This window comes from Hydra vulgaris, chromosome 03 (genome assembly GCF_038396675.1).
Source record: "Hydra vulgaris chromosome 03, alternate assembly HydraT2T_AEP".
Classification (NCBI taxonomy): domain Eukaryota; kingdom Metazoa; phylum Cnidaria; class Hydrozoa; order Anthoathecata; family Hydridae; genus Hydra; species Hydra vulgaris.
The window spans coordinates 41073279-41089208 of NC_088922.1; the positions used below are offsets into that span (position 1 = coordinate 41073279).

The 15930-nt window shown below is 26.8% G+C and overlaps 1 protein-coding gene across 1 annotated transcript in view; it reads right to left on the reverse strand.

Annotated features, from left to right (window-relative positions):
- LOC100201429 (uncharacterized) overlaps positions 1-15541 on the reverse strand; it is a 94599-nt gene extending 79058 nt beyond the window's left edge. The window contains exons 1-2 of the mRNA XM_065793232.1: positions 15119-15541; positions 14712-14893 (exon numbers count right to left, since the gene is read on the reverse strand). Coding sequence (XP_065649304.1) covers positions 14712-14893; positions 15119-15344 — 408 coding nt within the window. The 5' untranslated portion in view covers positions 15345-15541. The remainder of the gene's footprint in view (positions 1-14711; positions 14894-15118) is intronic.
- Between the last annotated feature and the right edge of the window lie 389 nt (positions 15542-15930).

The window sequence follows — 15930 nt, forward strand, 5'->3', positions numbered from 1 at the left end:
CTCCATCAATTCTCAGATTGTTCCGCCGCGATCGATCTTCCATTTCTCTTAGTTTGCCTCTAATTTTATTAAATGCTGATTCGTTACTTTGAATTGCGCTTGTTGTTATACACTTCTCTTGTGAATTAACGACAGACCTAATTTTTTCATCTATTAAGTGTTCGTGAAAATTTAGACTCACTTTAATATCTTCAACCTCTTTTTTTATTGTTTTGATCTGTTTGCAATTTTAATCGCTCGTATAATATTTTTGTGCTACTACTTATAATGTTTAACACATTCTTTTCTTGTTGTTTTATCATGCTTTCAGTTTCTTTTTTAAACTCCTTAAACATTTTTTTCATCATTTTCTTTATTTGATCGATTGTAACTGCCATAATAAATATATCGAGTATATAAATATATATAATAATAAAATAATAATATTATATATTTTATGATAAAATAATATCTAATACGAAATAACTTTTTGGCTTTATAAAAACGTCTTGCTTGTTCAATGTTCAATGTGTGAAAAAAGGTGTAGAAAAAGTTCACACCTCCTTCTTTATCGATGTTATAAACTTGCCCAAAGGTAACGTTGAACCACAGATCTCTACCTTCTGAGGTAAGCGCGCTAATTAATGCGCTATGGTTGCTCTATTCTATTCAGTTTACATATCTCGACGTTAGAATCATCTTGTTTTATCTCCACTTTTTGAAAAATTGAATTATTGATAGTGTTATTAATCTCAGAATTTCTATTTTTTCAGTTTTTCTACTGTATTGAAACCTAAGTTAAAATTAAAAAAAGTTGCCGAAAAAACATTATTAGTAAAATGTTTTCATATGCCGTCTCATAAAGTTTTTATTTTTTAAATCGTTTTATCTGAAAACTTAAAAATGTGGAAATAGAACAGAATAATTCTAACGTCGCGATATAAGTATACTGCTCTAATGCTCTAAAAACAAAATTAAAATTGGTACTCGAATCCGCTGTGTGGAAGACTGCTTTATGATGTTTTTATGATCTATGGGATTGAAAAAGCAATCAGCAAAAATTATTCTGCTTTATGTTTTTCTTATTTATGAAAAAATTACATTAAGTTTACTTCCGGTCGTGAAAATTCTTTTATGGAATGCGATAAAATGTGCCTTTATTAATTCTAGAGCACATACACAAATATTATATGAGATTAATACGTTCAGGAATGATTAGAAAAGACCTACATATATATACATATGGTATATGGACTGACATTGTATATGGTATTTGGATCCACCTTGGATATGCTAGTAAATATAAATGCATTTATAGAATGCTCTTATTAGAGTAAATGTCCCCTTTCTATTTAACCTCTGTGAGCTCAAAGAAAAATTTTCAAACTTTATAGAACAGATAAGTGTTAAAGACAAATTTACAAAAAAAAAATTAATAATGCTAAAAAATACCCTTTACTTAAACTTTGAACCTCCGTGGCGGAGTCCAGTAAATTACAAGTTAAAAAAAGTTAAATTCGATGCAAAGTTTTAAAAATTTTTTACAAATCAAAAGTCTATTGCTTGACTAGTCTATTGTCAAAGAGACTAGACTATTATAGACTAGTCTATAGTCAAAAGTCTATTGACTTGCGAAAAAAACTAAATTTAGTATAAGTCATGTTTTTAGAATTCACAGTTGCAAAATGACAATTTATTCGTGCAACTCACCGAAATTGGCGCTATAAATAATACCCAATATTGTCCAAGTTAATAAGACAATATTTATTTAAAAAATACTTTGTAAGTAGTTTTTGAAATGTTTTGAGTTTCCTGCATGATCTAATCATAGTCGCCCCCGTCAACAGGGATTACTATGATTAGGTCAAGTATCCTCCAGTCAGTCATATAAGTAGATGTTTGAACAAACAAACATCATGTTGAACTATCAAGCCTGGTTTTTCCACCATGCTTTTTAGAAACTTGATCCACAAATTTTACTTTTTTTATGTAATGTTCCAAATAGAATGTTAAAAGTTTTAGAAACCTGATTGTAAACCTTTGGTTTTTCACTTATTCATTGATGCTTTTAGGTCTTCTTGAGAGTAACTTATTTTATAACATCGTCTATTTTCCTTTCTTTTGTAATTTAGAGGCATAGATCAGAAAATTAGCAAAAAAGTTTAACTCTGAATAAAAAAATGTCATTTTTAAATGAGCAAATAGTCAAAAACAGACAAACTTTACCCATTTTATACGAATTTGGTTTTATTAAAATAATATGTACCTAAAATTTATGTGTAGAAATTTTTGTGTTGTTTTACGCGCTTCTTGATATATAGCTTGATTAGTCACCTAACAGTATAAACCACGCAACTCTTGCTGTTTATATATAATAGAGAAAAGCCAATAAAGAAAAATATTTTGTGTATCCAAAAATTAGCTTTTACGAGGGTGTTATAATATTTTCTGACCTTAACGTGAAGGTGGTAGCACTCGTAATTAAATGCTAGTGAATTTCGTTGTTCATCTGTTGACAATTACTCATCAAAGTTTCAACCATTTTGGACGCGTAGTTGTTATATAAAATTTGTTTGAATGAGTGTTTTTGTGAAAATGGACAAATTAAGCATCGAGCTGCCATTAAACATTTTTTTGAAAGGCAATACGCCTACACAAATAAAAAATGAGTTGGATTCTGTGTAGAGGACTCGCCACTATTATTTACCACAGTGAAATGTTGTACAGCTGAATTTAAACGTGGCCGTAAGAGCTTGAGAGACAATGAACGTTCAAGAAGTTAAAAAACTATAACTTCCAACAAAAGCATTTTTAAAGTTCTCGTAATGGTACTAGATGACCGCCGGATTAAAGTGAGACAAATAGAAAAAGTTATGATCATGTCAAAAGAACAAAGCTCAGTTGGTGCGCTTACTTTTAGGCGCAATAAATCCGAGTTTGGGCATTTTTTTCTTTTAAATATGAAAATGAATGGAAAAGATATTCATCTAATAACAAGTTTTAGGCTTTTATAGAGGTGTATTGTAGAATCAAAGCAAACCGAATGAGTTCATTATTACTCTCTGACTGTATAGTTTTTATATTATGAAAACTTTATACTTTTATATATTATGAAAACTTTATACTTTTATATATTATGAAATATGATTCATTATATAAAAACTATAAAGTTCAATTTATATTTTTTCTCGAACCCAATATCTTATATACTACATTTTCTTGCATACTACATTTTCAAAACAATAAGTGCACACTTATCAGTATTCACTTTTTGTTTTGGCAAAACCATTGGGAAGAAGAATCAAGTTTCTTTAATACCTCTTCTCAAATTGTTTAAAATTATGGTATAATTTTACATGCAGATGATATCAACAGTGATGCTTTCAATGATAGTTGATGGTACTATATTTTCAATAATAACACGATAATAAATAACCTTACCATATATTTTCTTAAAAAAAATAATTTGAGGACAAATTTGTTCTATCAAGTCATTCACAAAACAAACTTTACCTCGTTTTTTGAAAACTACTCTTTCATCTAGCAATGAATAAGAAAAAGATTCCAGAAATCTTTCTTAAAGCTCTAACTATTGTAGCTAAAATGGCTTTAGAAATCTTTTATTTGTATGAATTGTTGATGTAGGATTCTTTGTAATTCTTTTATAGCAGTCTTATATAGCGGTTATCTCAAATAGATTTGGTTGCAATTAAAAGTTGAAAGCTTATTTCGCTTTTTTACGACTTAACCGCTGGACGCTGAGAAGTAAATTAAATCTAATATATAGACAAGTGACTGTATAGAAAAATCTTTTTTTGTCTTGAGAGCGAAGGTCAGGCAGCTTTCATGACCTGTTTCTAGAAAATTTGAAAGAAATTTTTACAGTTGACATAGCAAAAACAAATAGGTTAGTTTCGTATTTATTCAATGTATTCATATATAGAAGATTTATGTATAATGTATCAAATAATGTTTAAAAAACAAACTTTGCAAGCTTAATAAGCAATAATAAAATTATACTACCCCAATACTTCTACCCCACTTCCCAATACTACACTTCTGTGCATTCATGTTTCGTGATGATCTACTTTCAATAGTTTCTAGCCGTTCGAAATTAGTTTCTAACGCGTTAGATTCTAACAGTTAGAATCTAACCGTTAGATTGTATACTAGCCTGCCAAAACGAGGGGGAAAGAGGGGGGGGGGGTTAATAAACGGGAGGATCGGAATTTTAAAAAAACCAAATAACACAAAAAGACAAGAAAAAAATTATTTTAAATCAAAAACACTAGAAAAAATATATTTCAAATTAATTTTGATCATTCAAATTTATAATAAATTTGCTTCTAATTGGGCTAAATACATAAATTTGGTATCAATGTGCAGCATTCGATGGCCTCTTTCACCTAAACATACCTTAAATTTAAAATATTAAGTTTAAATTTTTCATGCAACTCTCTTGTCTAGTGTATTTTGCTTGCCTCGTTTGATGAGTTTTTCTTCAAAATGATCAATACATAATGCAAAGAATTAGGCTTTGGTTTTCAAATAATTCTGTTTAAAAACCTGATCAACCGGATGCATAAATCCGGTCTGAGGGAAAAACCTGATTAACCGGAAACATAAATCCGGTCTGATGTCTAAGGGAAAATCAAATATTGTTTCAGTTATAATATCCACTTCAATATTGTTTTTTTTTTCTTTTTGTAACCGCCTCTACAAGCAACTACACATGACTTTTTAGGCATTTAAATGACTAACAAATAATATAAAAATATAAAACTTTTGCAATAAATCGTATGAAGCAAAACTTTGATGTCAAATTTGTAACATTTGTTTCTAATTAACAATAAAAGTTTATTTGTGCTCCAACAACTATAGTTATAATTCTTTTCAAATCAATTTTTAAGCAAACTAAGAACTTAACTAAATTATTTATCGGGTTTGTACGCAATAAATCCGGGTATGCATTTAAATGGTTTCCTAGTTTTGAAAAATCTGTCGTGAATAATTTAAAACTTCAAAAAAAATACATTATTATTTAAATATGAAAATTAACTCAAATAGTTTAAGTTTTTTTAATATATATACTTTTAATTATGATAAATAATTAAGAAATTGAATATTGTTAAGATTAGTTTATGATTATGCGCACGAAGCTGTTAATCGCTATCATCTATCATCGAAGCTGTTAATCGCTATCATCATCGAAGCTGTTTTGTGCACAGTTTGACATCATTATCATAAGGTATTTATTTCAAATTATAAGTAAATAATCTTGAAAAATGGTATTTGTCAAAACCTATTGATTGATAAATAATGAATTAGGGATCATCTGTAAATTACGCAAAGCTACTGATCTATTAAAGTTAAAAACTATTTGCCTATTGGTTAATTTGGTTTTATTTTTTAAATGTTAAGATCTGTATAAAATAACAAAAATGCAATATGGCGAGGTTTCTTTATACTTACACAAAAGAGGTTGTGTAAACAAAAAGAAACCTCATAAAATATTGCGAGGTTGTTTCCTCATTATAAAATAATGACAAAACATATATGTTATATATATATATATATATATATATATATATATATATATATATATATACAGGGTAGATTAGGGTAATATACTTAAAGATTTCTTAAATATAACCAGTGAAGTTAAAGTTGCTTTGTATTTTTTGAATCGACTTTATGTGGTGATAACAGGAATCGATACAATTAGCGTAAATTTATCATCTAATTAAAACGCTGTTAAATTTTTTGCGTCGTTAAAGCAATATCATCACGCATGAATAAATCTGTGGCACCAAATTTTGATGCTAAAATAATGAAATTAATTTTTTCATAAAGAAAAAGTATGTTAGCTAAAAATCCAATCCATTTTTGTTTGAAAAACAATGCATAGAAATATTTAGTTTTGACTTTCTTTGCTCATATTACGCAGTGTTTTTCATTGGTTTAAAGTCCTAAAATAGCAGTGGTTTTAACTGCTTTTTGAATAAAAACAAAACATAGCAAAAAATTTTAATATTTTAACAATACTAATATTTTTCTGTAAATTCAAAAAATCTGAATTTTTATCGTTCAATAGTTTGAGTTAAAAAAATTAAAAAAATAACGAACATAGTAGTATTGTTTCAACAAAAAGTGGTTTAAAATATAATCTTCTAATGAAATTTGATGTTTTATCAATAACAAGTTATTATATTCCAAAAATTAGTTCTCATTGTCAGATTGGTATTTTTTTTTACTTAATGTTATTTTTTTGAGTTAATTTTAAAGTGCTCATATTACCAAGTGGTCTTGGTAGTATGAGCACTTTTGCTACTTTTTTAAAACCTCTCTATTTTTAAGAAAAAAATTCGGTTGCCCAAATATCTAAGTGGATTATGAGCAGGGATCCCTAAAAATTGTTTATTCGCAAAAATTTTGGATCCAGGATAAATATTTTTTTAAATATTTCAATTTTCACCCAAGGTGCTCATATTACCCTAATCTACCTTTTGTATGTATATACATTTATATATATAATTTATATGTGTTATATTGTCTTATATATATATATATATATATATATATATATATATATATATATATATATATATATATATATATATATATATATATATATATATATAATTAAGATTCAATAAACACGGCTGCGTATAAACTTTTTTGAAAAATATATATTTGTTTTAATTTCAATATATATTATTCGATATTTCGATGATCTATTGTGATCAGCGTCATCATGTATAATAAAAATCGTTACAAAGAAAATTTTAAAAGGATTATCTTTGTAACGATTTTTATTATACCTTAACTTTGTAACGATTTCTATTATACCTGATGACCCTGATTACGATAGATCAGCGAAATATTGAATAATATATGTTTCGCTGATCTATCGTAATCATAGTTTATATTTGTATTTTAGATCGTTACGGGACGGAAATTGATTAGTAGTTAGGTTAATAATATTATTAATTTGTTTTTAGTCGGCTAATAATTGTGAAATAGTTATATGTTTAATGTTGTTTAAAATATTTTTTATGTGTTAATGTGTACTATTTGTGTATTAAAAAATAATAAAATAAAAAAAAGAATTAAAACTGATATAAAAATATACATAATATTATGAAATATATTACAAAAGCTGTGTATGTGAGTAATTTATTAGTTAGCCTAGAGATATATGGAGCAGATTAGTATAGTTATTTTTATTTATAGTTGTTAGTCAGGTTTGTAGCGAGCTTTGTAATTTTTTAGTAAGAATTTATTTTCGTGGCGGCACTTTGATATAATTTCGGTTCTCTTATTTAACAGTTCTTCAGGTTTTGGATATGATATAATAGTAAATTTCTCATACAGACATAGTGGGCATCTTTTGGAAATATATATATATATATATATATATATATATATATATATATATATATATATATATATATATATATATATATATATATATTTAGGGTTTTCAAAAAAAAGTCATGTCTAAAAAAAAAAAGAGCCCTAACTTATCATCTGCCCAGACCATAATTTAGTACTTAGGATTTTTTTATTTTTTGTTTTTGAAAATCCTCCAGGGGGTAAAAGGGGCAATTTTTTTAGCGTTTTGTACCATTTTTAAACCAGTTTGAAGTCTTAACATTAAAATTTTTAATTTTTTTTTCTTATTTTTGTTTGTAAAGACCTATTTAATCTCAATAAAACGGGCTCTAATTTCCAAAAAAAAACTTCTAAAAACTCTTTTAAAAAATCCTAAATTTAAGGTTTTTTGGATTTTATAAAACCCATAAATATTAAACAATATTTTTTTGAAATTCATATCAGTAGGTTTATTTTCGATTAAGTGTTCGATGCAGTACTATATTAAATTCACTTGTATTCAGCTGCAGGGTTTATTCTAGGAAATAATAAAAAGATTGGGCCTGAATATTAAGGGAATGATGAAATATTTTTGTAATGAAATATTCAAAACCCAGTGGTTTTTTCTGAAACTAAAAAAAAAAAAAAAAAAAAATTATAAAACTACGAAAAACTTCAAATCCAAAGTAAAACTTGTTTTAAATTGAAATACAGTAATTCTAGTAAATTTATGATCGTCTTTATTACAGCTTATTAAAAACAAAGCAATTTTTCAAATTAAAACAGATTAAAAATTTGCTTAACAAAAAAATACAAAATAAGAAAACTAGATTTTTTTTCTGCTTGCAGCATTTTTATAATCGATTTTTTTTGGGGTTTTTCTGTTTTTCTTGTAATCACTTGTAAAGAGGGTGTCCAGCCTTTTCTCCTCAGAATATGCTCTGTTTATTAGGTCTTGAACTAATTTTACCGCCCTCTCAGAGCAGCCGTTAACAACATCAAGTCCAATTACTGTTGCTCCAAATTCTAGATAAAAATCATTAAATTTCCATAACTCTGGTGGTGTTTTCACCCTTTGAGTTTCTGCTTTTCCATGTCTAAGCATATCAAAAACTAGACACGACTCGTCTGTTATTAATGGAGCTAAACTAGGAGGCTCATCTTTACTGAAGTTAAGGCTTTTTAATATAGTTTGGTCCATTATTTGGCGCTCCAAAGGGAAATTTTTATTTTGATATCTTTGTAAACTTAACAGTTTCTTGGCCATATCACCACGTTCTCTACATTCTTCATCTGCTAGGGAAAAACTACTAAAATGGGATCCAAATACCAAGTATGTCTAAGAATAGAGCTCGCAACAGCTTCGGAGCCAAGTAGATTCCATTCCTCAAACCTTTTCATTTGCCAGTAAGCTTTCATATCCTAATAAATAGTATTAATAAACATTTTGAATCATTTTAATCAATAACAAGCTTTCTAACCTCTCAATAAAATATTAAAAGACCATATACCTGTGCTGGTGCTAAAGAACTTAACTCTGCTTTGAGAAACCACTCTGTATAGAAAAGAGAAATGAATAAAACCATATTAGTTTCTTCTTCTTTAACTTTGTTAGGTTTGGGATTTCATTCATTAAAAGATACAATTTTAAATAGTATAAACCATTTCCCATGAATCTTGAATGGTGAACTGGTTCCGGTAAATGGAATTTAAACCTATTTGACAATAGAACCGTAAAAGTAAGTTCAGGTAGCTCATGGTATTCTTTTCTAACATTTCCATCCTAACAAATTTTTAACATATTTTTAATTTCTTACAATTGTTTCTTTTAAATATTTAGAATAAATAGACATAAACGAAATCAAAATTATAATAGCACCTTTTTAAAGATCTTTAAATTGATCAAATTAGCACAAAACGGAATAGCGACTAACTTTTGAATATATATCCTGTTCCAGGTGGTATTAATATTCTTTTTAGCTCCTTAGTTTCAGTATCTATACAGTTCCAATTTTTTTTTAGAAATTCAAATAGTTTGTTTTCTGGACCAGAAGTTTCGCTGCTATGGTAAATCTTCCAGAAATGAGTTATGTGTCGCTCAATTACATGATGTCGACATGCAATCAGCAACTATGGGTGTTGAATTTGTTGAACATATCTCATACAAGTACCTTGCCATCTTCCTGTATTTGGTGAAGTTGTGTCAAAGCAGAAATATTTAACTTTATCTCCTAATCCAAAAAACTCCATTGATTCAAAACAAGCTTTTTTTTTTTTGATTAACCTCTGAACTAGACTCTATTGGAGGAATGCCAAGTAGTTCTGTTTTCCCATCAATCCTTACCAAAACTGCAATTCTATCTTTTTTTAATTGCTTTCCTTTCGTCAATTCATTTACTATTTTTCCGTCAAAGTGTATGGTCATTAGTGAATCCGATGATACTACACTGTTTTTTATATATTCCCTTATTTCTGTTGCAGATATTATGTTCTCTGCAGCTCTATAAGGTGTCGATTTAGAGCATTTAAAGTCAGCTACAGAACCACCAGCCATAACAATAACACTACAAATCAAAGCTGTATATTGGTGGATTGTTATACCTTCTCCCACTGCTGTATGAGCGGTAGACTAAAGTATATTTTTAGGAAGAAGAACAGAATTTTGAGTATTAGGAATCTCGCTTGTGTAACTAGAAGAACTTAAATAATCTAAACCATTTTTATCTATCTCTGCAGATAGCTCTTTTTCTAAATTTGATTTGCTTGTTTATTTTTCTTCCTACAGAATACTCATTTCTTTTATCTTTTTCTTTAAGACTTCCTTTCTTTTCCCAAAGCTGGTCTTTTAAGAAAGCAATATTTTCTTCCTTGTCTTTCACTTTTCTCATGTTATCTTTTAATATTTCCTCAAACATAACATGAGGATGTTCTCCAATCCAAAATACTTTATTCATTTGTTCTTCAAATAAATGTCTTTTTTTTACTTCAGCAAGATTTGTTCTTTTTCTTTTATCTATTAATTTCACTCACTCCTTTAACAGTTTCTCAACTTTATTCCTTTAAAAAATAATATTTGCTTGTATAAAGGTTTATGGATTAAACTGATTTAGAGTTCAATGATAAAACTTACCTTAGCTTTTGTATTGTAAGCACTTCAAATCTACCATGTATCCAAGGACCCATTAGTTTAGAGTATATGCAGCAGTCAGACTTATCAACTGGGCAGTTAGGTGTGAAAGAGCAACTTTTGTTAGGACATTCTACTAACTTAGTAGGTTGTCCTAACAAAAGTTCCTTTTTTATAAGCACTTTACTTTTGCTTCACATTTTGATTTACGTAGAAAGAGTAGGTAATATTGAATTACCTATTTCGCAGTTGCAAATTTCTTTGCTGGAAGTTTTATGATAAATTTTTTAACTAAAAATATTTCATCCAATGTATTACTTCTAACTTTTTTTTTTGGTGGCATTATAATAGTTTTTTTATTTTTAACTTGAAGAACAAAGTTTTATATAACATATATTTCAATAAAACATATTATTTACTGGACAGATTTAAAATTTTATTTAAAAAATATATAAATAAGTACAGCGTAAAAATATTTGTTTTGTTATATATTTATGGATTTTGGGGTTTTTTAAAACAGTTTTTAGAATTTTTTTTTTTTGAGAACAGCCCATTTTATTTAGATTAACTAGGTCTTTACAAACAGAAATATGAAAAAAAAAATTTGAAAATTTTTATGTTTAGACTTCCTCCAAACTCTTTTAAAAATGGTACAAAACGCTATAAAAAATTGCCCTTTTCACCCCCTGGAGGGACCCTTAGGATTTTTAAAAATAATAATAAAAAAATCCTCAGTACTAAATCATGGTCTGGACAGATGATAAGTTAGGGCTCTTTTTTTTTTCAGACATGACTTTTTTCTGAAACACCCTAATATATACATATGTATATATATATATGTATATATATATATATATATATATATATATATATATATATATATATATATATATATATATATATATATATATATATATATATATATATATATATATATATATATATATATATATATATATACAGTCGTGTGACAATTTATTATGACCACCTATGAATTTTTTCATTTTGAAGTTTAATCTCATTTTTTTCATATGAAGAGTAAAAATTCATTATTGAAAGTTAATCTTTTGTTTGAAATAAAGTTTTAACTCATAAAACCAGTGTTTTTTTTTTGCTACTGGCAACACTGTCACTTTTGACAGCTATTTTGTATGATGTCATCTTAGTTATAATCTTTTTGCTGTACACTTGTTAAGTTTTATTACCAGAGTTTTGAATTTTTTTATTAGGTTATCGTCAAAATATTTATTTAAATCAGTAAAAATATTATTTCTTGAATATTTCTTTTTATTTTAAAGTAAAAATAATTGTATTTGATTTGATATTTTTAAAGTTATGAGTACCAGAGCAAATTCTTAACTGTAATAGTGAAATGTGATATCTTATTTTAGTTATGGGGAAAAACAGGACTTGTTACCACAAAAAATTGCTGAAATCAGGGCAATTTAATAAATACTAATCTTACTCAACGAGAAATTGCCAAAAAATGTGGTATTTCGCAGGTTTCTGTACAAAATATACACAAAAAATGGCTAATATGGAGAACTTGATGCCAATGAGGGTTGGTAAATGGGGAAAGAAGAAAATACTAACACCACGCAGAAAAAGAATACTTACCAAGATTGTTCTAGAAAATAGACAGGCCGCAAACAATGAAATAACTAATAAGCTGGACCAATCTGGAGTCAAAATGTTAAAGAGAACGGATCAATGTCGCCTACACGATCTTGATTACATTTCACGACGCCCAGCTAAGAAGCCGAAACTAACACCTAAATGATGCAAAAAAGACTGGAGTTAGCAAAAAAGTATATGAATTTAACAGAAGATGATTGGATATTGGTAAAATTACTTTAGATGTGTTTAAAATATTCACTTCACTACACCAAACTTTAAATATTCTCTTAACAATCCTTGTATAATATTTTAAGGTATGCTGTAGCGACGAGAGTACTTTCCAAGTTTTAACAAGTTTTAACAAAAAAGGCTCAATATGTAAAAAGAAAAAAAAGGGAAAAATACTAATTGGACTGCATCATTCAAACTGTTAAACACCCCACCTCTGTGATGATCTGGTCAGTAATATGTGGAAGGGGAAAAGGAAGGCTCTATATTGTAGAGGGAATAATGAATCAGTTACAATGTAAAAAAGTTCTGGAACAAAGATTGTTGCCACAATTGGCAGAATGGTTTAGTCCAGGTGAAAAAAAAACATTTATGCAGGACGGGGCAACATGTCACACGGCTAAATCAGTTAAAAAATATCAATCAGAACAAAAATACTCCATTACTTGATTGGCCAGGAAACTCTCCTGACCTAAATTCTATAGAAAATGTTTGGGTGCTCCTAAAGAAACAAATATCTAAAGAAAATATTACAAATAAAGTGTATTTAATAAAAAGAATTATTCATCATTGAAATCATAATAAAGAATTGAAGGAAATGGCTGAAAAATGCATCAAAAATATGCCAAAAAGAGTTCTTGCAATTAAAGAGGCAAAGGGAGGAATCACTAAATATTGATCTTAAATATATTTGTAGTAATACTTGATTAATAAAATTTATTAAAAATTTGTTAAATGTTTTTTATTTGTCAAAAAATACCAATTTCTTAAATAAAAATTAATTTTGAATACATAAATCACAAAAAATTATTTAAAATATAAGACTTTGAAACTTGAGAATGTAAAAAAATGTGGGTGGCCATAATAAATTGTCACACGACTGTACATATATATATATATATATATATATATATATATATATATATATATATATATATATATATATATATATATATATATATATAAACATATATATATATATACATATATATATATATATATATATATATATATATATATATATATATATATATATATATATATATATATATATATATATATATATATATATATATTTATATATATATTTATATATATATATACAACAATAATGCCAACATACGTATATATACGTATGTTGGCATTATTGTTGTTACCAACTAGTGTTGTTACGACTAAATAATTCAACTGTCGACTAAATCGAATAATATATTTTCTAAAGTCGATTAAAATCGACTGATACATTTTTGAAATCGACCAAGTCAACTCACAGTTGATTTAGTTAAAGTATGGGAATAATTTATTTTTTTGAAATAAAATATAATAAAAATAATAAAGTAATTCTTATAGTGAATATTATTTTCATTAAGCATCAAAGAATCAAAATGTAAAAACATCAATGCTATTTTAGGCGGACCACATTAATTAGTGTGACAGTGATCACATCAACATAGTTGATGACTAATTGAAGAAAAAAAAACTCAGCAAACTTCAAATTATGGAGATTCAAGATAAGAACAAGATTTGAGATTATTGACTAACAAGTCAATAAAAAAAGTATAATAAAATTGATCACCGAAAAAAAACTTAATCAGTATCATTTTTATAAACAATAAAAACCGCAGAAAATAGATAGCTCAATTAGTAATAATACTGTTTTATAATGTTTTTTGACAATAAATATAAAAAGTGGATAACATGAGTGGCATGACAATAATATTTTTTAACGTAGGCTTAACAAACATTTTATTTAAATAATGAAGTAATTTAACAAGTGCGATTTTTTTAATTTCTATCATTTTCGATTTTTGATTAACATGTTATTTTAGAAAATTTAAGTATGAGGGCAAAATACCTAAAATTTTATCTATTTACCCGTCTACATTTTATTGACGCATGATTAGTATCATTTGATTTTTATGTAGCCATAATACGCAAGTTAAGTTTAAAAGATAAAAATAGTTGATTTCACTGCGCATATATTTTATTACGTTTACTTTTGTTATTATTCTTTTTTAGTAATATTTAAATATTATGTTTAAAAAGTTGTTTGAAAATCTAAAAGGAAACTAGCATTTATTTAGACGTTTTAGCAAAGCGGAGAGTGAATCATTTTCATTTTTTAATAAATTTAATGTTGTTGTAAATCATTATTTTGATGTGGTGTTTATAATCACAATCATTTACACCAAAATAAGGATTTAAAATTTGTTAATATTTTATTAAAAATTAATATGGTTAGATTTTTTTGTTAAATAGAGTAATTTAAAGCAAACGCTTTTGTTAATGCGTTTTACTTCTCCCTCTTAATTTTGACCACGTATTGGATACATGTGAACGCGTGAAGTGAAATCTAATAATAATAAAAAATTTAACGAAAACATACTTCTAAAGACTGTCGCACTGTAAGATTTGAAAAAAATATGTCTTCTTGTAAAACATAACCAATTTTCCTTCGAAGTAATTTTGATGCTTTTTCCCCATTTAATTTAATTGTACCAGAGTTAATGATTTGACCTTTTTTTTCTCTTCCAACAAGTAAGTTAAGAAGCGTGGATTTTCCAGCTCCTATATAAATAAAAATGTAATGTTAATAAAAAAAAAATACAATAAAATACAAGTATCCTAGTTATATTTTTTAATGCAAAAATGTAAATGTTCCAAGATACTAATCATTACTTCTTAGATTTAAACACTTACTGTACTCAACGTATTTTTTGTTACTGTTTTATTACAAAGAATATTATTAGTATAAAAGATTTTTAGACTGTTAATTACAATTTCTAGGTTTACCCGATGGCCCCATAATTGCTAAAACTTCTCCTGGATTTATTTCTCCGCTGACATGACTTAATATTTCTTTACCATCAACACTAACGGTAAGATCAATAAACTCTAACCGAACACACTCATTTGATTTTAAAACTTTTGATATCTTTTCCGACTGGTTAATTGGGATACAAATACTTTGCAGATATTTATCTGATGAATCCGAGCTTAATTGGACTTCAGTTACCATTTTTATTTCTTCTTCAGTAATAATGGAATAAATCGCGTAAAATGAAGCCAATAACAACGCTTCAGTTGCAAAATAACTTAGTTACGCGTTTTCCTTAAAACTTCTTTGCATTAAGTAAACTTTTTTATAAGATTGGAAACATTTTAATAGGATTTCAGGAGGATTACTAATTGATTGTTGATCAGGTTGTTATGTATAACTAATTTTTTGAGTTGTCAAGCATATTCAACTACTTTATTTTTGAAGTTTCCGGAGATTACTAAAATTAAATTAAATTAAACAATTGAAAATTAATTTTAATAGATGAAAAATTAAACGATTGAAAATTAATTTAAATAGATGTTAAATTAAACAATTGAAAACTAATTTAAATAGATGAAAAAGGTTGTTTTATCGCTTCGTAATACATCAGAAAAGTTTGGATTATTCAAATTGATATTCCACAACGGTAGTCATAGGTCACATGTTAAAAAGATAAAAATAAATAAACGCAATCGATCAAGCATTGAGAAGTGCGTATTAAAATGATTTAAAATTTTTTTTATGTTTAAACTCATATACATATACATTTATAACAAGCTAGAAT